The sequence below is a fragment of the Toxorhynchites rutilus genome, chromosome 2, assembly GCF_029784135.1.
Source record: "Toxorhynchites rutilus septentrionalis strain SRP chromosome 2, ASM2978413v1, whole genome shotgun sequence".
NCBI lineage: Eukaryota > Metazoa > Arthropoda > Insecta > Diptera > Culicidae > Toxorhynchites > Toxorhynchites rutilus.
In genome coordinates, this window is record NC_073745.1 from 95,623,197 (window position 1) to 95,650,278 (window position 27,082).

A 27,082-nucleotide genomic window follows, 5' to 3' on the forward strand; every position below is an offset into this window, starting at 1 on the left:
CTTAGTAGAACAATCTGAAATGGTTTTGACGTAGGATTACGTCTTTCGGGAACATATTGGGGTACAAATTGAAAAACGAATATCGATCGCATCGTGAAAAATGTCCAATTTCAAACGCTTATTGCTCAGTCATTTCATGACGGATTGATGAGATTTTTACATCAAAACATTGCGGCACTCTATAACAATTTTTCACCTTGAATAAAATAATTGATATCATGTAATTAACTACATTTCTTTTTCGCCTGCTTCGCTTCTTTCGTTCCCCGATAAGTCAAATATTTGCATGGCGAGCGAGTGGGGGGCGCCTATTTCTCACATACCAACTGATATAAAAGGACGGTAGCATTTTTGGATTTCTCATTCTCGTTCAACGCTCAGATCGGCAAACATCTGGGATTCTAGTGTGCAGTGCTCTACAAATCAACCAACACCATACGGTGCGGCAAAGGAGAGGAAGCCATCGGCAACCAACGATGGATGCGATGCGGCAAAGGGAGCAAAGAAGAGGAAGCAGCGGAGAGCATCAAATTAAATCTAGTGTGCATTGCTGGTGCGCTCCTCTTCACATCAACAATTGGATGCGGCAAAGGAGGCAGAGGAGCGGAGTGCATGGTATCACACTCGCTATCCGTCGTTTAGCTCGTCGTGGTGATGCCAATCAAACCCTCGCAAATCGACGCACAGAAGCCGATGGCGCCAAAGTCAAGGAAAACATCAGCGAATCCGTAAAAGCTACCGCTCCCAAAACTGAACTGCTACATCCGACTGAAACGCAGCAGATTCCGTACAACCCATTAAACCATTCCAGTCCTTCTCAGGACTATCAATTTGTTTTGAAACAAAAGAGTTTATTTTACTGTTTTCCACTTACCACAAAAACTATATAAAACCGATCAAAAATACTGTTTATTTTTATTTTGATTTTTGATTATTCAAAACAATTATATAAATTTTTATATACATTGCCTGATGTTTCTACCAAAACACATAATTCAAACACATTTTTTTTCATGCGCAATTTTCATATAAGATTTTTTTTATACTCAATTTCCGGTGACCGGAATAAATCGCCACAGTAAACAACTGCAACAGAAACAACCGCTTAGAAAAAGTGTAGTAGGCTAGAAATATTTGGCGCGGGAAAAACATCATGTGCCTCACATTTCTATTATAAATTTATTCTCTTGTTCTCGTTTTTCGAAATTTATTCTGAGGACAATGTAATGGGGACGAAGTCCCCATTTGGCGAGGATAAGGAATCGAGGCGGCCCATGCCGCCAAGATGACGCAATCCGAGTCCACCGCCGACCCGCCGTCGGAAGCGGCGGTGTCTCGCACGCAAACCTGGGATCCACTGATTGCCCGGTTAGTTTGAAACATAGGATACGATCCTTTAGCAATGTCCGACCGAGCTCTAGCGAGCGTCGGACGGTATACGTCTGCCCGGGGCGTTACGTTTGCCTGGGGCGATACGTTTGCCCGGTTAATTCTTGTTTTGAAATACAATACCGCGCCACAATATTTATAGCCTACTACACATTTTATAAGCGGTGGTTTCTGTTGCAGTCGTTTTCTGTGGCGATTTATTCCGGGAACCTCAATTTCCATATATTCATATACATTTTTTTCCCCACATGCAAAAGTGATTTTTCATGTACATAAAAGCGTAGCGTAGCATAAAACAGTCATCGCTATGAATGTCGTATACGCCTTGAAACGCCAAGAACGCCCTCTGTAGCGTCTCTTAGTGTTTCGGCAACGTCGACTATTCCCCGGTTAGAAAATAAATGATCGAGTCGCAGCGCAGCGTTGCGTTAAATACTGAAGAAATTGCTGAAGAATCACACAGGGGTTTGGCTTGTAACAGAAAACTTCGCTTCTCTTTCTTATTTCCTTTGGATGGATCATATGCTATATTCGTTCAGACAACTAGGTGATTCCCTAACACAGACGTATTATTCAAAGGGTACATCAATCACGGACAAATTATTTCTCTTTAAAACCCAACAGAAGTGAATTGCTATTTTCGTTGTTCGATAAAGTTTTACGCGTGTGAATATGTCGCAATATATGTCCACCCAATATAAGCGCCGGTCCCGTAGGCGTGCAGCGGAGCTGAAACAACTTCCTATCACTGATGCCGAAAGAGTTAAATGCTACCGAGATAGGATCGGACTGGCTGTTCCTAACACCGTTGATTCTCCTGCATGGAATGCTGGAGAAGGGCCATCAAGACAAGGTAGGAAGTTTTATATGAATCAAATGATTCTTTGTATTGCAACTTAGGTGAGTGATACGATTGATTTTAGAGAATAAAATATAAATTGGAAACTTTACCTGTTGGTTGTTTCACGAAATCTTATAACAATGAGCGATGCATTGTAAATAGTTTAGCAAAAGTGTTAGTTTATCGTTGTATGGTAGCAATTGTATTAAAAATTACGTAAAATATGAAACAATTTATTTCTACATTCCTATATCAAAACTAATGATTGTTCGTGCTCGAAAACGGATCGTTTGAATTGATCTGTTTATTTTTTGTGTTGGGATTCGCCCAAGAAAGGTTGATGCGGCGAAAAAATAGAAAAGTGAAACAATATTCGAAAAATGATTTTTATAATGCGATTAAGGTGAGTGATACGATTAACTCTAGTAGATAAAATATAAATTTGAAACTTTGTGAAATTTCATTACAATGATCGAATGTTTGGCAAAAGTGTAAGTGTAAAATTGAATATGGTAGCGGTTGTGTTGAAAACGATTTCAAATGTGAAACAATTTATTTCCACCTTCATATATAAAAACCAATGTATATTTTTGTTGTGTTAGTCTCCTCCCAATTCATGCGACGAGAAAAATTGAAACAATATTCGAAAAGTGATTACCCATATGTTATACCTATCGTATTAAGTGTTACTCACATTGAGGCATTTTACTTCGTGTTCTGTTGGTTTTGAAACGAAAATGGTAATGGGTCGGATAAGCACACTTTAGAAATAAAAAACATGAATAAAAATTAGCATTTCCAATCGAAATATGTGACCTTTATAACCATTTTTTTTTTGCAAATTTTGAGAAAAAATAATTTTTCGATAGTGATGATTATTATAACAATGAGTTTTTAGTGAAAATATTATGAAATTCAAAGGAAAGTGTTTAAGTATGGGACAGTACCAGGTATTTCAAGAATTAAAATTCCATCATGTAATTATTTTGATTCAAATTTTAACAATTTGAAATTATCTTTGGACATGCTGGTTTCATAGTGTGAAAGAGTGTTGTTGATATATTACGCCACTTTCTACTTCTTTCTTTCACGATTGGTTACCGTACATTTTTTGCCAACTTCAGGAATGATTGCTCTGGATATTATAGCTTTCATTTATTTAACAAGAAAGATGCGCTTACACAAATTCGGTCAACATAATGCGAGTTTTGCAATTGTCAATTGAAAAACTCTGTATATCGATGGTGTTAGAGTAACACTTGATATATATCAGGTCTTTCAGCAAACTTTTATTAAATAAAAATTGAAAATCATCTTTTGTCAACTTTTATAACGATTGTTCTAAATATTAGCTTCGATTCCTTTAACAAAACATTTGTTTATACACATTCGGTTAAAGTAGTGCGAATGCTGCGATTAACGACTTTTTTTTGTGTTGTTAGTGTTAAATTGTGCCTTAAATTAATTCTCTTATCGCGTTTCTTCGAAAAGAATTCAACATCGCTCGTGCTATACCAGGCCAAAACTCTTTGCCCTCTGCGCATGAAGAATCAAATGTCGATGATGCTATTGTAATGCTTGATGTATCTCGTGATAATGGAGTTCCCGCACCGTATCCCACGCAAGAAGCTAATGATGTTCATATTACTTTGGAAGAAGACGCATTCTATGAGCGTGACAACGATGAGATTCCATTGCCACGTTCCATTCAAGAAGATCCCAACTTCGATCTTGCTGACCGGGAATTCGAGAAACGCTTCATGGAAAATGAGTTCGGTTATGTTTGTCACGTTTGTGCCAGAATTTGGTTCAGGAATGATCTTAAACCAATCACCAATCCCGAGGCCGCCGTTTTATTGGCGACGAACTATTTTGTCACAGTCGAAGATTTCTCAGCATGTGTTACATGTCGCAGCAGCCTGAAACGTGGCTCGATTCCGGTTTTGTCACAATGGAACGGTTTCACATATCCTTGCTTTCCACCAAATCTACCACCACTAGATCCATTGACTGCAAGACTAGTTTCACCGAGAATAAATTTTATGCAACTTCGTCGCTTACGCCATGCAGTAGGTTTGTAGAATGCATTTTTAATTTTTTTTAATTTTTTAATTCCATATACTCAACTTATTTGTATGATGCAGGTAGTTTGGCGATCGTTGGGCAAATTATAAACGTTCCTGTGGATGTGGCCCAGATGGTGAACGAGCTTCCCCGCCAATTGGATGATGATTATGCGTTCAATGTGTCTATCAAGAAGCACATGATCCATAAATCTAGTTATTTGTCCAGATACGTCAAGAAACGAACGGTTAAGGCTTGGCTTAACTATCTTGTCACCACACCGTTGTATCGACAGAACAACATTGTCATCAACGAAGAGAATCTGGTGACTATCGGACAAGTGCAGCAACCCGGATCACATCAGATTGATTTAGAGGTCATTGACCCTTCGAACGACACAGAGCTTCTGATCGGCCAACAACACACGCTCTTGTGGGATGAAGACAAGTGCCTCGAGATCGCACCGGGGCAAAATCAAACTCCGCTCTCTATCATCTATGACGAGTATGCTGAAGAGTTGGCTTTCCCAGATATTTAACTGGGTCATCCGAGAACGTTCAGTTCTGAGGTTCGCGTAACTCCATTCATGATGGCTACCAGCGAAATTAGACGCCGTGATCGACGAGGGGCGAAGCCGGAACATATTCTTTACATGGCGGTGAAGATCATGCGTTTAAGAGTATCTGAAGGGTTGAGGAACACCTTCAAATGCATGGGTACAGCCAATATTACGCGTGCTCAGTTACAAGACAAAGCGTTTTTGGAGCAATGCATCGAGCATAACCTATCGTTTCTGAAATCTATTCCCAATTCCGTTCAATACTGGCAGCAAAGAAAACGAGACGTCTTCGCTATGATTCGTCAATTGGGAAAGCCAACTATGTTTTTGACAATGAGCGCAAGCGAAGTTCGATGGTCGCACCTGCTTACCATATTGCACATATTGTCCAACGGGAGCAATGAGGCAGGTGTTTCAGATGTGATGCAACAACTTACTGCATTGCAACGAGCCTCGCTTGTAAGCGAAGATCCGGTAACATGTTGTGCATACTTCAACAAGCTGGTCAATGTGGTTATGATGTTACTCTCATCCACAAGGTACAGTCCTTTCGGTGAATACTTTGTTGTTGATTACTTCAAACGCATAGAATTTCAACACCGTGGAAGTCCACATGCGCACATTCTTCTTTGGTTGGCCAACGATCCCCGTGAACAGATGTCGGAGAATATGCCTGGAACTGTTGAGTTAATAGATTTCCTCTGCTCCGTTAGTTCTGAGAATTTACCTGAAACCTACAGCAATCAGGTACATCTAAATGGTATGAAGTTTGAGGCATGATTACTAACTTACTTGGACATTATCAGGTTCATAAACATACCTTCACTTGCTTTAAACGCAATGATAAGCGGTGCCGGTTCAACATACCATACTGGCCGATGGATCAAACTAGAGTTCTGATCCCAATCACGGCAGGTGATGGCAGACGAGATCAATTGAGTCGACGTGCTGCCAAAATGCGGGATACCCTAGAAACGAAGGTTTTCGACACTCTAGAAGCGTTCCTTGCTGACTCTAACTGCACTTTCGACTATTATCTCGATGTTATACGTTCGTCCATCCGCCGACCGACCGTCATTATGAAACGTTCAATGACACAGCTTCCTTCCAGCAATCCTTTCAACCCGTGGATCGCTAAGATACTGCGTTCCAACATGGAACTGCAGTTTGTGCTGCCTATGTCGTTGAGTACGTGAACAAAACGAATAGGGGTATAAGCAGTTTGCATCGCGAACTGATAAAACTCCAGGAAGAGCATCCTGAACAGGACTACAACGGTTTGCTTAAAAAGGTCAGCATTAAAATGCTCAACACGGTGGAAATGTCTGCCCAGGAAGCTGCATGGTATTTGCTTCGCCAACCAATGTCGGAAGCTAGCCGTAAGGTAATGTGTTATCTTCATGTAAATTTCTCATAGTTACTAATTTTAACAATCAATATTTGTCATAATTTCACAATAGGTGGAATTTATTCCGACAATGTGGCCGCATCAGCGCATCAAATCCAGGAAACGGATAAAACAAATGGATGAAGAAGGGCTAGAGAATGATTCCACTGATGTTTGGACTCTCAATATTATTCAACGATATCAATCGCGTGAAGGGATGGACGAGGTATGCTTGGTGGACTTTGCTGCCCATTATACAGAGGAAAGGGGCAGAAAGAACTCATATAAGATGCGAAGAATACCCCGTGTGCTGCGATGGTGCTCATACAGTATGGCGGAACTAGTTGAATATAAACGAGAAATGGTGTTACTTTTTCTGCCATTCAGGAATGAAGTCTGTGATATTCTGGATCACAACAAATTCCTTGCTCTGTATGAAGACAACGAGACGACTATTCTCGCCAAGCGTAAACATTATGACTGCGAGATCAACCTGGATCAGGTCGTGGAGGAATACCTTCGCCTGTCTACTGCAAATGAAGAGCAGCAGGAGGTTGCTAGCAGTAAGCGCGATGAGTTCGCCCGTACGATCGTAATGGAGCCAAACAACGACGACATTCACAACTTGCCCACTGGACCCTTAGCGGCAGTTGTAAAGCAGCGCTCCCACCTCATGTCAAAGCAGGACTATTGTGCATTGGTGCGTGCTACTAATCCAGAGCAAAGGGATTTGATTTTACAACTAATCCACTCTCTATACAATTTTGATGGAGATGAGAAGCCCATGCAGATCTTCTTCACTGGACCTGCTGGATGTGGAAAAACATTCACACTCCGCATCCTGATGGAGACTGTCAATCGCTTCAGCCAAACACAAAACAGCCAGAACAACGCATATGTTGCATGTGCGTCAACTGGTAAAGCGGCCGTCGCCATTGGTGGAACTACGGTCCATTCAGATTTCCGTATCACGATGTCCAGGAGAAACTGCACGAAGCTGTGTCCCGAAACATTGCAGCTGTACCGTAGCGCTTTTTCCAAAATTCACGTTGTCATCATCGACGAAGTAAGCATGATTGGTGCTGATGTGCTGAACACTATCCACGTTCGCCTCCAGGAAATAACGGGAAATTTTGACGAACCGTTCGGCGGTATACAGATCGTGTTCTGCGGTGATCTTAGGCAGTTACCTCCAGTTAACGCCCGACCAGTGTATAAACCTCGTGCCAATTCGATGCACGGTGCAGTGTTGTGGCAATCACTTTCCTTCTTCCCGTTGATCAGAGTGATGCGACAAGCAAATGCACAGTTCTCCTCTATACTAACAAAGATTGGGAATGGGGAACCACTCACTCTAGAGGAAACTGAGCTTATCGAAAGCAGGTTCCGAACAGCTGAATGGTGTAAGCAAAACGTTCCTGGTGCAGTGCGTCTCTTCCATCGAAACGCTGATGTTGAACGGTACAACTCAGAAGCGTTGGTAGACCGAGACACAGTAGACTGTGTGGCTGACGATATTTATTCCGGATACAGGAACGCTACTCAACTAGCTAGTGCACGCTCCAAGGTAAACAAGATGAGTGTCGTGGAGACTGGCGGTCTGCCATATCTACTACGTCTTGCAGTTGGAGCACCGTTTATGATCACCACCAATGTCGACGTTGAAGATGGCATCGTGAACGGCGCAATTGGTGAGCTGAAGTATTTGGGGCACAATGAAGATGACCCACAACAGTCCATTGTCAAGCTTTGGATGGAATTCGAGAATGACTCCATTGGGAAGACCCTTCGAATAAAATCGAGACCAGCTGTTTACGCTAAACCTGGCATACTTCAACCTGAATGGACTCCGATCAGCAAGCGGACAGCAAATGTCACTCTAAGCTCTAACGTCAAATGCAAACGAATCCAATTTCCTGTGGTGAGTGCAAGTGCCCTTACCGTACACAAGTCTCAAGGTGGCACATTTTCGGAGATTGTGTACGAGTACGAAAAGGGACAAGAACAACAGTTAGTGTATGTTGGGCTATCCAGGGTAACAGCACTTGAGGGACTCTACCTAACCAATGCCAAAGGATTGTTCAAATTTCACCACGCGAAGGGAACCACGTCACCAAGGATCCAGGAACTACGGACGGAGCTTCAACGTTTGTCCAATCACCGGTTGCGTACCATCGGACAAGAGATTATCGAAATGATAGAGACCCGCAGCTCTGCGTGCAAGATGATGAGTATAAATGTGCAAAGTCTCCATGCGCACTCATCAGACGTCTCCTCCGATCATGTCATAACCCGGGTGGACTTGCTGGCGTTGAGTGAAACGTGGCTGAACGATGATGCATCAGTTGAAATATCAGGGTTCACGTGCATCAATAAATCGAAGCGAGCTAGTGCAAGAGCTGGTGGCGTTGCGATTTACAAAAATAATGTTGGGTTTGTTAACGCTATTCCGCATACCATCGATAAGCTTAACGAAAGTTATGATGCCCTACTTCAAGTAGCCGATGAACATGGCGACGTTTGTGCTGCTGAAATCACCATTAATAACACCAGTGCGCTGCTTTTTTGTGTGTACATTTCACCAGGTATAATATTCGAGACATCATAACCGAAAAATAAAAATAACTATATTGCTCTTCTCAGGTACCACCGTTAAACAGAAAAAATACATCATGACGCGTCACCTGATGATGTATTCAAAATCAACCATGCCCCTCGTTGTCACCGGGGATTTCAACATTGATGTTTCGAAGCAGGAGAATGTCGAATTTATCGATTTCATGTTGAAATACCTGCATTTGACTTTAGCGTCTGATCCCTCCCTCGCAACTACCAACGGAGGTTCTTGCATCGATCTGACGTTCACCAGGAATGTGCGAGCGGAATGTAAGAGATATTGCTCATACTTCTCATACCACAGACCTATTCTAACAGTACTGGAAACATAAAATTGTGGTATGTTTTACAACTTACACAAAGAAATTACTATTTATTCATTCATTCTCCGTATATATTTTCATCATCTCATACATACAGAACGCAGGAGCTCGTCCAGGTCAACAGAGGACGGATTCCAACATATTACATTCCACTTCTATCGTGATACGCATCATCCAAGGACTAATCACTGGTGGAGTGAACAAACAATACCTAACAATCAAACAAAACGGCTCTTTTCAGAGCCACCAAATCATTATCAAAGAGTTTAACAATATAGTTTCTCAAACGTATCCAAAATCAGCATGTGGCAGATAGCCTAACGTAATCCTACGTCAACTATGCGGTCGTGTCTCAGACACAACCCTCCTGTGACTTTTTTTTTACTTAGAACTACGTCTTCCAGGACGGGGGCCAAATCAGAAAATAGGTCACGTTTTTTTGAAATAACGTTAACGTTAATAACTATTTTCACTGAGAACGAATTCTCATGATTTGCATACCAATCGAATCGAAAATTCTCTAAGATTTGTTTGATATGTTATACATTACAATTTGCTAATTTCTAAACGGTTTAAATTCAAGAAAATTTGAAAAATTTTATTTTTCCCATACATTTGTTCTGCCGATTTGTGTGCTAAACCTACCCGTATTTGAATGCTTCTGACTCGAACATTTCTTAATAGATCGGAAAATGTTTGCATCAATTGATAGGAAATATTTCTATGCGTCTATCACAATTGATAAAATGTTATTTTTCATGAGATGATAATTGAATAATTGTAAAATGTTAAGCGTTATCTAAACGCTCTAACTGCCAAGTTTTTATTGGCCCGATTTACGGTTTCCTTAACACAGACTTCAAAATCGATGTACCTGTGGAAATCCGCTTCGCAAATATATATGCAAGTCGGGGGTATTTTTGTTCCCACCGAGCTGTGTTTCCCTCACACGGACTTCACAAATAATGTGCCGGGGGCTATTCGCTTTGCAAATACATGCAAGTCGGGGGTATTTTTTGGTGTAAAGTACTTTTGTACTCGCTTGTCATTGTGCAGACCGGAATATGTTTCCCTAAAACGTACTTTAAAACTGAGAAGCCTGGGAAATCGTCATTTCAGATACTAAAAGTTGAATGAACTTTCGCAGTTCGAGAACTACGTAAACATGAGATGTGCAATCATTTCAGAGGGAAATTGGCATATTTTGGTAGTCCAAGGCATCATGTCAAACTTGTAGGACGTTCATAAAATTTACTTGTAATGTAGAACATAATCTATAACAATGCATGAATTGATCTTACATGCAACTGTTTAAACATTTTACTTACAAAGCAAATATGTTGAATGCAATTGAATTCGAAAATAGCATTTACACAATACTACGTAAGTTATCATTAGTGTGTCTGAAGAGAGCAAAGCTATAAAACGATAAACGTCGTTTGGAAGTACTGTGGCGGATGGAGTTTGCTAACTGAGCTGCAAGTGGTAGGATATCACGAATATCACGAACCTAAAGGCGAGAAACAAAAAAAAAGATGAATTGAAACCACAGTTGCGAGTGAGCGATATCATTCATGTCTAATGCTGATTTCAAACACATAAACACACACAACTCAATATAAGAGGAAGAGGAGATAAAAAGGAAGCTAGTGCGGATATGGAAGGGTATCCAGAAATTTTGAATATAAATATACACTGCATTTATTTAGATACAACGCATATTTCATGAAAGTATGATTTCAAATCTCCTTAGGAAAACCTTTCTGTTGAATGTTGTGGGGTTCGATTCCACCTCAAGCGGAATATAAGAGCAAAAGTGTTTATAGTTTGTGATCGATATCTGAGTGGGAAAGAGAAATTCTGGTGCGGGTTGGCAGCGCTGTTCAATCGTGTGATGATATATTAATATATTATATATCTAATATGTAAATCTATTGCGTAGTTCTACGTCGAAAATGCGGTCGTGTCCTAGGCACAACACCTTACAACTTTTCATCTTCCAGGATTTCGGGCCCTGCATTTCTTTCGACATGGCGTTCTTTAAAACTGTCCCTCCTCCGTGTATTCTCTGCGTCGATTGGGTATCGGAAGAGTGCGAGAGGGTGCATAGTAATGAACGAATATTAATCCCGGAGGAAATGAATATTGGAAAACATTATTTTTTCCTGCTAAAATATGCAAAGATAAACACTTATGCACATAGTACCTGGCAATCTTTTCGAATGATTATTCGCGCTGTGATTTTAATTTCAACGTGATATTCAAAAATACTAATGTTAGTCGCGTCGGTGTGCTAAGTATTAATTCCGATTGATTACGTTCCTCGCTGAATTGGAACTAATCGCAACATTCATCTGTTGGGATATGCTGGCGTACACAATCAACTGCTTCCATTTCGAAAAACGATCACAGCAGTGAACCGTGTGACACAGGAACTGATAAATCGAAAAATATTTTATTCATTTGCGATTCGGGTTTTATATTCTATTCGTCACTCTCGGTTGCCACTGATTGAACCAATATCGATGGGTTCATATGTCAACGGATGAACGAGGCTTAATAGTCCTCCCCAAGTGAGACGAAAGCTGCTACCCTTGGGCGTGGAAAACTTCAACCCAAAAATAGTAACAGGTTAACACTTTCGACGCCCCGTCACCCAGATATGGGTGACACTTTCCTCGCTCAAATTGAGTAAGATTTTTAGAAGGAATTTGATAGAATAGGAACCTAAATTTAACTATAGGATATGAAGAAAAATTATTAAATCTTAACCATAATATCATACTGTTTATACTATACTTTTTATTAACTTATAGTACGGATGGTTTGTACTGCAGTTTTTTGCAAAACCCCTATACTATGACTTTGGCATGTGTTATTGTCATCAATTCGTCTTCAATTGAAAAACAAACATTTTTAAATCATGTAAAAGTTATCTATAAACTAAGTTTGATCTTCATTTAATAATTTAATCGCAAGTTGGGCTCTGCAAGAAACTCAAAAATGTCGCGTTGGGCGTCGAACGTGTTAATGCTGATGCACAACCAGAATCGCTTTTGTTGCATGTTTGGGTTAGAATACTCTGTTGGCCCGGAATTAGATCTACACGAATCGGAATCACTACTCAATTTGGTTATTGATACGTCATCCGCATTGGGTTTTACGACATTGTAGTTAACGTACTTTTAGCTTACCCTTCGCACAGCATAGTAACTCCTATCGAAAACTGAGAACTGATTAAGGGCTGTCCCCATACCACTTGGACATCTTCAAAAAGAGTGGGGGCACGAAAATATCCACCAAACTATGGTCAAATGTCTAGCCGCATCATTTCTGAGAACAGCCCCATGCCTTTTTTTATGTGTATCATTGCAAAAACATCGAATATCGTAAAGTTTCATCCCCAATCTGAAAGGAATACGCTCTAACGAGATCCTTCGGGGCTACGTTTCACTCTGCTGTTTTAAATTCCACTAACGAGTCCGGTATTTCATTACGGCACCTAATATAAATGCAATACTTTCAACTGTTCCGAACGCCAAAATAACATCGCGTAGTTAACAATTCTGCTCTGCATTGTCATAAATTCAGCTGCAAATTAAAATAGAGCAATTCCAACGTTCCCATCTCGAGATGAAAAAGTGTTAAGGATGCGTTTTCATTCCGTTTCAAATTAAATTCCTACGACGTTATGATTTCTCGAGTACAGGCACCGACTTAGAACAACGAAAAAGTTATAATTATGTACACTTCCTAGCTGCTTCCTTCCGCTACATGATTTCGTTTCCTTTGCTACACGTTTCCACTTTAGCGACATTGTAGCGCAGCAGCAGTTCCCGTTTCACCGAATCGTAGAGCACTAATTTGCATATTTTCGTTACATTTGTATGATCTTGCTCTAGTACAAGCAACAGCAGGAGGGTTCTTTCATCCGACCGGCCTAAGTTTTATGCGCTCTCTCTTCTCATTTCTGGGTTGATAATACATCTGAGCGTGTTTTTTCTCCTTTGCTGCATCCGAATGCTGCCCGTTAATGAATGTAGAGAGTGGAACCGGATCTGAAGCGCCGACTACAAAGCCTACCGTGAAGGATTCATGCTTCCCTTTAACTCACATCCGAGAAACATTATCACAATGACAGACTTTTCGCACAGCCGCTGCAATTTCGATTGTTCTGCTTTTCACGTAGTTTAATGCTCATAAATTTGCATGAGAATAAACCGCATCACTCGGATTTGAATAAGGCGATTATCGGTGGTGAATCTGGAACAGAGCGGAAAAATTAAAATGATTTCTCTGCACGTTTCGTTGCACGAAACATCGGAACGTCAACTATGTAGAGTGGTGAAGCGGTGAAGAGTATGAAATTTGTAACCACAAATTCCACTTGAAAGAACCTCCGTGCACCCGCAAACTCACAGCTAATACGTAGACGTTCACATTAAAACTTTCGCTACGAGGATATGAAAAGTTTCTTAGTTGCTTTGACAAAATACATTGGGTGATGGTAATGGCAGTGTTGTGACAATGGAGGAGCGGATGGAAAAGACACGCTAAACAAAAAGAAAAGATTGCAATCTAAAGTTATCCCACACAAAGCGTGATAATATTATTCTGAGGGCATACACATTTTCGGTGTTATCATCTCAATTTTATGATGAGACCACTTTGATTTAAATTAGTCATTAAGTCATTGCGGTCTCAAAAATTCCATATTTTTCGCAAGTTCAATATTTATTAATAAAAGGCTTGTTCATTGACTTCAATTTGATATGTCGATCACCTAAGTCGGTTAAGTGGTTCAAAAGTTATGATTTTCTTTAAAAAAGTCATTTTTGGGAAAAATTGGAAAAAAATGATTTTTTGGACCACCCTAAAACGGGAATGGATACCCTAATAAAAAAAATTAAAAAATACAAGTCCAATGTTTTACGATAAAGAATAAAATTACCACTCCTAACGAAAATCTGAGAGCTACTATCGGTTTGTTTGTCTGTCTGTCTTCCTGTCTGTTTTTCTGATTCTTATGAACTCGGAAATTACTGAACCGATCGACATGAAAATTGATATGTAGGGGTTACAAATGAAGCATGAATTTGTGCATAACTCAAGTCAAGCAAACGAAATCAAATTTGGCATGCGGAGATTTTAGGAGGCAAGAAATGTTTCTAAGGTGGTTCAACACTCCTTCCACCTCTCTAAGGAGGGGCTGCCATACAAATGAAACACAAATTGCTGCATTACTTGAGAATCAATTAAGCAAACGGAAACAAATTTGGCATGTGGCGGTTTTGGAGGGAGGAGAGAAGGGGTTGGTGTGCATAACTCTAAAACTAATCAATCAAAAGGAACCGAAATTTGCATATGAAGGTTATAGGGAACAATAAATATTTGTAAGATGGTTCGACACACCTAATCCCTTTCTAAGGGCAGGGGGGCTACCGTACGAATGAAACACAAACTTCTGCATAACTCGAGAACTAATCAAGCAAATGAAGCCAAATTTAGGATGTGAGTGTTTGTGGGTACGAGCAGTGGCGTAGTGTGCGGGCGGCAAACCCGGCATTTGTCGGGGGCGCTCCAGGAATTTTGAATAGCATTTTTTCCTACAGTTATATTTCCCAATTATTATATTTCATCTTTCAATTGAGAAAAAACACCCGTCATGAGTAGTTGCTTCTGTCCGTACATTAATAAAACCAATAACCTCTCTCTGAATTTCGAATAATTGAAACACTCAACACCACATTACATCAATATCCTTTTGATTATTCACTACGCATACCTGGGCTCTTCATGCAATGTAAAACAGATGCATGGTGCCAATACAGAGGGGCGGAGGGGCGCCGAAATAGACCGCGAATAGCCGTGCGATGTTTTACAGTTAAAGCCTGTTTCAGTTACACTTTGGTCGCATAAATTAGGACATTTCTCAGCATAGAAATAACGTACAAAAAAGGAAAGGATGTTATTTTGTAGGTTTATCAACTTTGAGTTAAAAAACATGAAAATTATTCATCATCTGTTCGGATGACTTTTCGAACATTTCGTGTGATACCACCCATCATTTTCTGAACAGTACTGCTTGTAACTGTTTTTGCTATCTTCATGGATAAGTGGTGCATTTGAATTGTTTTTTTGATAGTTCTGCCTTCAATTTGCCTTTGATATTGTCCAATATCTCTCGAAAATCCGAACAATTTGGTGGATTGATAGTTTTTTCAATGAAACCGATTTTGTACTCCATATAGGGGAAGTGGGGGCAAAGTGGTCACCCTAAGGAATATGTCCATTTCCAGCGCCCACATACCGCTTCAATTCCCGTTTCTCGAAGAATATTACAGTTCAACTCATTGTTCTTCAAGATAGCAAACGGCTTTTACTATAAAAATACAAAATAGTACACTTTTCATCATTGTATAAAAAGGTGAAAAATCGAACTTTTTTTTTGCTTGGAGATAAAGTGGTCACCTAATGGGGGCAAAGTGGTCACCCGCACATATCAAGCTAAATGGGATAGATTTATGCGTTTTTTTTCGTCCAAATTTGTTCAAATCATATTTGATATAGTAGGTACATGTATGAAACAAGCTTGGTCTATTCACCTAAAGTCTCAATTTAAATTTTCTCTTGCATACAAAAACGTAGTAATAAACAAATAATGTTCCGCCAGAACATTGTAAGCAAACAAACATCAAAATAATTTCTATGCTAATTAATCGCTGAGATTAAGCAAAATATCTGTTCACCTCTCCTAGAATATGTGAACAGTCGTTCAAACTGATGATTTTTCCAATATATCAGATTGAATAAACTAAATTTCACGAGAAATTCTTAGATACCATGCGCACATAACTACGGCCGAATGGCTATCGAGTGAGTAGTTTCTGTTTTTGTTTGTATTTTGGCATGCAACGGCTCTACTGAAGTACAGGGTGACTCAAAAGTTATTAAATTCTTCAAACATAAGGTGACTATCAATACGACCTCTTTATTCAAAAGTTATACCACCAAACAAGCAGGTGACCACTTTGCCCCCCATGACCAATTTGCCCCCACTACCCCTACCACTTGAAGCCATCCCGGCTGTCATGGCAGCTTGTCACATCAGGCCAGAACTTCACTGGACTATTGTGTGATAGAATGAATGGCAAAATGCTGTTCTGAAGACACTCCTCCTTGTAATTGTTGCCCCAGTGATGACAACCATTGTCTTCGTTCCACAACTACAGATCCCTAGCCAAATCATCAACTTACGGGCAAATTTATCTGCGTAAACAAATTTGAGCCTACCCTATGCGTGACAAGGTAAAATTTGCTACCGACTATTTATCTAAAAATCCAGTTTTACGTACCCTATGATCAGAAAGTACCGGGATTTTTTAAATAAAACAAAATAGAGTTAAATTTCAGGCAAATTTATTTTATCTTTTTCAAAATACGATTCATCTGAAGCAACACACATGTGTCAACGCTTGACCCAGCCCTCCATGCATCCCTGGTAGGTTTTCATCGGTGTTCGATGTCTCCCGGTAACGTTTGAGTACGGTATTTACCGTCGATTTTGGAAATTTGAGGAATTTTGCAATCTTTCCTCCCGACCACGTCGGGTTCTCAATGTGATTGTGCGATTTTTTTTTCGCCTTTCGCGTTCCATCGTCGATAACTTTGATTTTTCATTCGGAACTTGTTACAAGATTTTGGTTTGCACGACAACATACCCTATGCAAGGTGTCGCAGACGTTAAAATTTGAGTTTATTGAAAACCGCAAAATCTTCGAAAATCTTGGTTTATAAAAAAATTGATGCCAAAATTTTTTTTTAAATCGATTATTCAGACAGAAAATCGGCCAAGCGCCAAAAAAAATTTTTATTGACATAAAAAAATTTCGAGATAACTGTAAATCTCGACGAGTAATGCAATTTTAAGACATTTGGCATCAAAAAAATTTTTTTAAACATGGATTTTCGGTGACTTTTCGTTCTTCAAAAAAAAACTAAAATTTCAACGTTTGTGATACCAGTAAATAAAGTCCGAAAGAGCTAATATTTTGCATAGGGTATATTATCGTTCAAATCAACATTTCGTAGCAAGTTCCGAATGAAAAACCGAGATAACTATTTTTATTGGCACCCAAAACCATACTTTTCGTTTCGTATTCCGAAAAAAACCCAAAAGTCTCAGAGTGTCGATTTTGGAGAAATTTTTTTTTCGAGATGACACTAGATCTCGACGTTTTATGCAATTTTAAGACATTTGGCATCAAATTTTTTTTTCAGAAGCCCCGATTTCCCTTACTCCCCCCTTGGCAAGGATGGAAAACAAGGGAGCATGATGTGATTTACGATTAATCGCAAACTGCACAGATCGTAATCTGTGCAAACTGCGACTAACTATTAATCCTCACCCATCATAACCAAATGATTTTCTCTTGGTAACTCTGAGTTGACCAAAGCATTGCTAGACTGAAACTAGTTCGAATAATTGAGTTACTCTCCTTCCTCGTTTTGCTTTCAACTCCTAACAAGAATTTGCTCCATGGGAATGAGTGTCTCTATGACGTACGATTCTCGCTCTCTCATCCGGGCGTTCAATTTTCCTTTCCGAGCGCGTTTACTTCGATGAAACTGGGTAAAATAAAAAAAATGCGCTACAGCAGATAGGACGACTTTAATGTTTCATGTTTCACGGAGGATTTCTCAGATGGTGTTTAAATTAATCAAGAGACTACAAACAATAATCCCTCTCAAATCACTAATTTTATGAGTTAATGTAAATGCGTTATTGGCCAAGGCTTTTACGACATCGAACACGTGGTCTTGCGAGATATATTTTTCCGCCTGCCCAAATACAGACCACTTTTTTCGGGGCCGAGTAAACTGGTGTCTAGAAAAGACCTTGATTACCTTGAATTAATAAAAAAACATAAATTAGCGCAAATATGTCAACATGTGTTTTTTTGTTTAAGCACGTAAATATTTGCTCATAATTTTTTTGGATTGTGGCACTCTACATAATTTGTATGCAGATAGACTATCCACAGTTTGTGGGGGAATGGAATACTCATACAACTCAAATGGATAATGATTATCTGCTATCACAAAGCTGAATATTTTTTGACGTTTTGTTTTACTATTGATTCATTCAAAAAAAAAAGCTTTATTTTTAAATGTTTTCTTATCCTGAGACTGGCTCACCATATTACACTGCTACTAAAACCGTAGGCTAACTTCAAGGATATTTTTTATTCATTTTCGGCGAATAATCAATAGAGTGCCGTGTTATGAAACATCAGAATAATAGCAAAAACAATATTACGATCATAAGGTGTTGGACAGGTTATTCCAGACGACATTGGAATATATTCCATCTGATCATCTTTAGAAAGGTTAATGACCTTCAAAGGATAAATTTATCTTGGGCACATTGAATTGATGTTCATGACTTCCAGTCGGACGTTTATTCGCTCTGATAATAATTGTGTGGTCCTCACAAAGCATATATTCCAATGCCGTCAGTTCACTGAAATTATTCGCATACCGTTTGATGATAAGGTAAGATGTTGATAATCATTTGCTGCGATACCTATTGTTCCAACAGTATTCATTCGACAATATGAAGACTGAATACCTGAAATTAACCAGATTCTACCATTCAAATCTGCGGTCAAAGCAGTATGTACACTTGAGAGATGCAACAAGTTTGAAGGGATATAAAAAAACATTAGTCGTTCGACAAATCTACTGCCACATATGTCGGAAGTCCACGATACATGAATATCATACGTCCATACTATTTCATTACATTTATTCGCAACGAAGAACGTAACCACACAGAATTGAATTAATCAAATATGTGATCCGTTTTATCTACAAAATAAAAAAGGGTCTGAAATTCAATCGAATTCGAAAGGTGTTTCGTGAAGTCACTAATTGAATTACTGTTGGAAAAATTATTTGGAGAGAAATGTGAATGTTCAGAATTATTGGAATCTAAAAACGATTTTGGGCGGGATGAGATTCGCCCAAATCTGCTGGTAATAAAATTAATCAATTGCATCCATTACCCGTCTGCTGTTTATCGGGCGGGAGACGACAGCAAAATAAAATCGACACGAGACTGAGTCAGCCACTCACTGCGGACAGTGCAATAGAGAATTAAAAATCCCTCGATGAGTGTCGTAAGATTTCAGTTGATCGTCTCTTGTTACACTTTCCGATCAAGAACTCATCATCCGCTCTATGGAATGGGATTAATCGTTTGTGGCTTGCACTCACGATAAAACCTGAGTAGTAGAAGTAATGCTTCGAGAGTGCAAGCAGTTGGGATTCCGCTCTCATATTTCTTTTTTGAGATCTTAGTAGCTCACCGTTCCAAGTATTCTCTCTGTGTACATATGAAGAATAAAAGAGCCTCGCCTGCTGGGGGTGATTTAAAAACATCCGACTAGAGGGATATACTTATTCATTGATCGTTGAATGTGATTTTTTACCATCCCTGCCCCTTGGGTGATTTTTCGATTTTCAAAAAACTCATACTTTGAACGCTTTGCGCCACTCTCCCTTAAGTCCGATTGAGCAGATATTTGGCATAGGGTGTTTTTTCGAGGTGGTGAACATTTTTTATGCGGTAACTTTTTGAAATTAGAGATGATCATTTTTATTGGCACCCTACTGTCTATATTGAGCATTTATTTAATGACATATATACCTATCAAAGGAGGGTTCTGTCCGAGACACGACCACATAGTTGACGTAGGATTCCGTTAGGTTATCTGAATTACATCGTTGAACTCTTTGATAACTATTTGGTGGCCCTGAAAAGGGCAATTTTGTTTGGTTATTGGGTATTTTTTGTTCACTCCACCAGTGTTTACCGAGTGATGATGACAGAAGTATGGCAAACAGTCGTTGGGTGGTGCGTATCAGATAGAAGATGCCGAAGTGGAATGATATATGATGAAAACCGCCCTCTGTGACCCTAGACGAAATGCCTCCTGTGTTATGTATGGATGAAATGAAGCAAAAAAAACTCCCCAATGTAATATAAGATATATATTTGCATATATTTGCAATGGCGATTTCCCTCGGGCACCTTGATTTTGATGTCTCTTTTAGGGAACACATTTCGCTAGGAACAAAAGCTCCCCCTACTTCCATGTATTTGCAATGTCGATTTCCCCCAGGCAGCTTGGTTTTGATGTCCTTGTTAAGGAACACATTTCGGTAGGAACAAAAGTTCCCGCTACTTTCATGTATTTGGAATGCCCATTTCCCCCAGGCAGCTTGGTTTTGATGTCCCTGTTAGGGAACCGCCGCATGTGTCGTCAATGTCGACCAATTAGAAGTTATCAATTTTCGTTAAGATAGGGGTTGAGATTTTTCAATTGTTCGATAGTTAGTTTCATGACAAACATTATTTATTCAATATAAAAGATTGTTATGGAGTGCCGAAATCGATTGACGCAAAAATTTCATCAATCCATCATGAAATGACTGAGCAATAAGCATTTGAAATTGGACAATTTTCACGATGTGCTCGATCTTCGATTTTCAATTTGTACCCCAATATGTTCTCGATAGACGTAATCCTACGTCAAAAGACTAATGAATTCGAGGTAATTCTAGAAATGTTGGAACTCAAGCCGCTTAAAATCATACATCCTTCGACCACCCATTGGCTTTCGTTAGCGGCGGCATTGAAGAGATGCATTCATTATTAAGTAGGAACGAGACAAAAATCTTACTAATATCTGCAAGGAATCTTACGTTGTTTCAATGTCCAGTGCTATTAAACTTGAAGATCATTTGAAAAGCGACAAAAATTTTAAGGTTGGAATGGTCCAGAAGAAACTATCAGAAAAATGAACAGCAAAAGTCAGATCATTTTTAAGATTATTGTCGCATTAGTCTTCCGAAAAACACTTACACATGTCCACGCGATGTGAAAATTTCATTCCACGAACATGATTTTCGCTAGTATTGAATGTCTATCCCAAACACGAACATAAACATGTGTAAACAAACACGATGTTTATAATTCAAGAACATCATGTACAAACATACCACCCCTTGTCGCAGTATTCACTGCATTGCACTGCACCTATTCTTGGTGCTTGCAAAAAAATTGGGTTTTGTTTTCGGAATTATTGATTGTATTTGTTTTTTTTATTGTTTACATGGCTTTGGCTTTTGAACTACTTTTTTTAAATTTTTTCTTGAAATGCAAATTATGGGAAATCGAAAAATCGTAACTTACAAACGAAAAAAATCACATATTTGATTTTTGAACATGTTACGTAAAAAACCCAAAAAAAATATTTAAAAAAATATAGCGGCCTCTAGTCCAAAGCCATGTTAACAATGAAAAACAAATACAATCATTTATTACGAAGACAAAATCTAATTTCTTGCAAGTTTTATTTTTTTCCGAAAAGACTAGCTAATTGGGTTTAATTTGATGTGTCGTTCATCTGAATCGGCTAAGTAAGGTTAAGAATTTTTGAAAACCACTATATCGGTTTGGTATTAATAGGTTGTATTGATGTTATTATCAGTACTTGGTTGTCAAGATATTGTGGGGATTTTGATAAAAATATTGAACATTTAAGATGCACATTACGAACAAGTTGAATTATGTATTCGCCGACTTCACCTACTTGTCATTTTAATCACTTTTTATTTCTTTTTATAGTTATTTCTGCTCATGCTTAATTCCCTGTTCGTCCCCATATAATCACAACCTATCACATAACAAGCAATTAGTCGCCTTATCGATGCAATTGTACGATCCCATCGCCACACGTTTGAAGTCGTCATAGCACATGGAAACGAAAGCTAGCAAGAAACCAATAGTTTGGAATAGCCAGAGCTCTTCCACTCCCGCCCCATTCAACGATCGAATACATCGTTAGCGCAAAAGTGAGACATTCAATTTTCTTCATTACACATCATCAATTCCAGGCAGCTGATCTTATTCCAGGATCAAATTCATTCTCCCCAACCCTGGCAGGGGCGAAGAGCACAATTCGATTTTCGTTCGGTGCAGCAGCAACAACATATCGGATCATGACATGCATATGTTGTACGATGCATTTACAATGTACGAACGGGTGATTCGCGCGCTGCTATCTTCGTACTTGGTACTTTATGCTGCAAGTGCAAAACTAGAGCATACCTCGGCATATGTATGCACCAAGCAGCACAAACAACAAACCGTTCCTACACATGAAATGCATGAGTGGAATAGTTGGAAATATTCTAAACCCCTTTTAGGTATTTACCTCCACCGGCACACGACATTTCTATTACATCAACAGCCCTAAGCAAATAGGAAAAATGCATTGTATGTAAATGGAAAATTAGAATTGCATTTCGCAGCAGCACTGGGGAGCACCTCGCTTCAGAGATGCACGATGCGATGACACATTCGATTGCTGCATACTCATATACCCTTGGAGGAACGGTTTTATTTGTGTGTACAATTTAGGGTCTCTAAGTGGCAATAGCAATTTGGTTGCCCTTTTTGACAGACCTTGTCTCTGTTCTGTAGCAAAACTTTTTTAAAACTAGGAGTTTCAACAAAAAAGTTATAGGAGGTTATGTCCAGTATACGACCGCTTTGTTGACGTAGAACTACACTGTTGTTTTATATAAGTCGCCATACATTGGTGGCTTGAAACTACTAGGAATATAAACACTTCTCATCATTTTGCGATATTCTCAAAAGAAACAAGACATTCAAGATGCTCGGTATTCCCCAAATAATTTTTTGGCGCTCAACCTTACCGCCTGCTTCGCCATAACGTCAGTTTAATGCATTGATGCACTCTCAAAGGCACCAACGAAGCCCTTATGACGACGGAAAACAAACAATGTTAACAGCTTGGAAAAAGTCTGATTTATGCCACACAGCTTGTTCTCTGCTGTAACACCCATCGATGCGAATTGGCTGATGAGTTTGTCAAGAGCGACCGCCTTCACCACCAGCGGGGGGAGCTTGATTTTAGTTGCTGCCTGAGTAACGACGTTTACATTTTCAACCGACGCGCCGCTGTTGTTCGATGCGGTGTCACACTCGCGAAAGGTCGGTTCAATGCGAGCGCTTTTCACTGCACCAACATCGCGTGCAGCATTAGATGATGCTTGTCTCGAAATTTTATTGCCCCTGACAATGCGTTCGTTTTTTGCAGGGCTTGAACCTGTCTTCCTCTTCTTCTTGCTCATCACACACTACGCGAAGCGTCCAATTTATGACGCGGAAAGAAAAACACACGATACGAATAACGCGAAAAACGAACAGAAAAACCAAACGACGATATCCAAGTTGGATTACCACTGGTGGGGTCCAATGTTAGATCGAAGCGCAGCGAAAGCAAAGTGAACTGGATTGCTCAACAGTCCGATGCCGAATGAAAGTTTGACTCAGCGAGATCCACTGTTTATATTCTAGGCAAGTATTCCCCTTCATTCTCCTATCTTTTCCTTTGTTCACAGAGACTTTAAATCCTACGATTTCCCCTCCGTTTGTCGTCGATGAGTTGCTCGTTATTGAAAGCTCTGTTCGGGAAAGCACACAAATGTACATAACAAATGTATGGGAAAATTAAAACGCTTAAAGTTTTCATGAATTTTAACCATCTACAAACCAGGGGAATCTAATTTATAGCATATCAAACAAATCTTACGGAATTTCCGATTCGTTTAGTATGTAAATCGCCAAAATCCGTTCGCGACAAAAATAGTTATTAACGTTAACTTTATTTCATAAAAACGTGACCTGTTTTCTGATTTGGCACCCTTAATGAAAGACGTAGTTCTACGTCAAAAAATTCAATAAGTATGGCCGATCGAAATTTGTGATAATCAACAATTCCAAATTCATCAAAGATCTGCTAAAATATTCATTGGAATCCAATGAAATGATGATAGAGCCCACATAATGCTAACGTTTGCTAAATCATCTAACGCAATACTCTTCTTAAAACCAATTAATTAAAAAACCAACAAACTACAGAGTTTCACTTTTGCAAGAGCCCCGTTTAGGATGGTTTTCATCAACAGCTACTCATAGTAAAGCTCATCATCGGAAAGTTTTCATTAGTCGATTATTCATCGGGTAAGTAATTATTGCTGTTAATATGATAAAGATTACCAAAGGATTTGGTTGGAAGTGCTCATAACGTGACGCTTGTCTGCACTGGTTGTGCGCTATGAAAACTTCGACGTTTTCTCATTCCCAACCCTGCTGGATGTTGGGTGCTACTGCAGCAGAACGCTGCACGCATAGAAACTGTGTTGGGAACTGAAGTGGTCGGTACAATATTGTGGCAACAAAATTGCTCTCATTGCAAACTATATTTGTTCCCAGTTTGCAATGTAACAGCACCATCAGCATCATCATCCACACAGCATCTTAATCATCAACAGTATCCACCGAGAGCGTTGGTTCTGCCCGGTTGTGTCGATACCGGAGAAGCAAGACCAAGTGCAATACAAACTCTGATCACATTGGGTTCGAATCAGGGATGGAGGTACGTGCTTATTGAAACAAGTATGAATTTTCTGTACGAGGTACTTATAGCGAATGGTTATTGGAAGCAATGAGTCCAGTCGGCGAAACACAATAATAAATACTCGGTATATTGTTTGTGGGAAAAGTTGCTAATTGATAGCAGATTTACTGCAACTGGAACCGGATTACGTGAAAAAATCAGTCAATCGGCACATACACGTTTGAAAAAAAAAGTGCCATATGAATGTTACCGAACAGTTTTTTCTCCGAATCTGTACTAACCCAAAATATGGGTTCCTGGAAAACATGTTTCACGTACAATAGTATGATGAGCCTTCAGCCTAACTCACGAAGAGTTATAATGATCCTACGGTTTGGAGGCACATCATTAGTACCCACGAACGAGGCGGTGTATTAATGAGGAAAGTTGACGGTTATTAAAATGCTGTTTGTGACAAATATCTTTTTCGTGGATGCTGAAACAGGTCGACTAACTACGCAGCATGTCTACTAATGAGTTACGGACAACTTCATCGGTGAAGATTTTGAGCTCACATAATAACGCAATATGGGTGCGCATTTCAGCTTCAAAGCAGTTTCTCGGTGAAAGTATGCGCTCACGAGGTTGAATTTCGTACGAATATTTGTTTTGTTTTAACTTATCCTCTTGCGAATGACAATATGTCCCTTTCTTCATCCTATTGTTTCGGAACTACAAAAAAACCTGGCATCAGATGTTCAATTATTGCAACTCAAGATCCCAGCATCCCAGCTCGACAGTCAAGTAATCACAAAGTCACCACCTTCGTGTAACGGCGACCCGACAGGCAAAGGGATAGATCGAGGCAAAATTTTCAATCTTCTTTCGGGTGCGTTTTCAGGGCCGAATCATATCCACGCCACGGCCACTATTTGGCATCCGAAGAAGTTCTACCCTGGGCCGCAGTACATCATCACCGAGTTCATTTCTGGAACGTTTCCAACATTTGGAACTGTGAAAGTGTTGAGCAATTTCACTCTGAAAAATGAATGCCAGGGTGTGAGTCGGGGCGCGCCTGGAAGAGTGGGAATGTTCTCACACAAGAAGGACAAATGAAAAGAAAAACTTTTCAATTATGCTGCTTTGCTTTCCCAGACGGGGTACATCAGCCCGAATATAGGAAAAGTTGTTCGTCCATCCGAGAATTTTGCCTCTTCCAGGCTTGGGCAGCAACTCCGACGGTACCGATGGTCAGTCAGCACAATATAAACAATGTGGAAGATTTCGCTCACAATAAATATGTGTTTAGGGCTTGCTAAGTAGAGGGAATTATCACTTTTTGCTAGTATAGTTTGATTCGAGTTTGGTGAAAATATAACATTGTTCGATAAAATTGACCAGGTTTCTGATCAATTGAATCAATGCAATCAACAGCTGCAGGACATTCGAGTAACACAAGATATTGCGTCTCAATATTTTTCGAACATTCTAAAGCATTGATGTGCCCATGAAATTTCACAAACAGAAACATAGTTCGATATTCAAAATCACATTGTATCTCTCTTAGTAGATGTCATACGGTGTCAGACTAAGTGAATGGAGCGATTGAAAATAAGAGATAGTCGATGAAGAGAAATCGATGATCACTTACACCCCATTCATTTTTAGCCCCTTATTTATTAATTTACTAGCTGACCCGGCGAAATTCGTCCCGCCCAAAATTTATTTATATTACCCGCCCTATTTTTCCTCAATATTTTTAAAAATAAGTCAATTCTTTGTACAGTTTTGCTCATAAAAGATGATTATTGTTTATTTTCATCGAATTCATTCTAAAAAAAACGTATAAATTCACTTTTTGTTTTCTAAGTAATTCAAATATGTGGAAAATTTCAACAAAAGAAAATTTGTGCGCAAATTTCGAGTCCAATCGGTAGCTAATATTTAGTATGTCCACCTCCATTTCAGATCACTTTGAAAACTCGATTTGGCATCGAGTCAGACAGCTTTTAAAGTGTTGCCATATTGATTATAGCCCAACATTCCTGAATTACTGACTTGAGACTGGAAATGTTGTCAAATTGTCATCCGTTTGCATAAACCATCTCTGCCAAGATTTTCCATATGTTCTATATGGGATTGCAATCGTCTGCCAGTATGTCGTTCAAGAAGTGGAATGTCCTTCTCGGCGAACCATGCCTTCGATTGCTTGGAAACGTGGATCTATGCTGAAAAAACCTGAATCCTGCTGAAAAAACCACATCCTCGGTAGCGTTATTCTCAATATGGCCAATCAAAAAGTCCTCCAATAATTGAAGATACTTTTCGAAGTTCATTCGGGTGAAAATGAAACAAATGAGAAGCTTGCTGTGATAGGAAACGGCTCCCCACACTGTCAAACTTCCGCCC

General features: G+C 39.4%; 1 protein-coding gene across 1 annotated transcript; it reads left to right on the forward strand.

Moving 5' to 3' along the window:
* The first annotated feature begins 4,883 nt into the window (after nucleotides 1-4,883).
* LOC129765957 (uncharacterized) lies at nucleotides 4,884-25,789 on the forward strand. Its single transcript, XM_055766413.1, has 7 exons — nucleotides 4,884-5,600; nucleotides 5,660-6,018; nucleotides 6,063-6,237; nucleotides 6,314-8,825; nucleotides 8,884-9,126; nucleotides 24,550-24,732; nucleotides 25,575-25,789. The coding sequence occupies exons 1-7, from the start codon at nucleotides 4,884-4,886 to the stop codon at nucleotides 25,787-25,789; spliced, it is 4,404 nt and encodes a 1,467-aa protein (XP_055622388.1).
* Nucleotides 25,790-27,082: the final 1,293 nt, after the last annotated feature.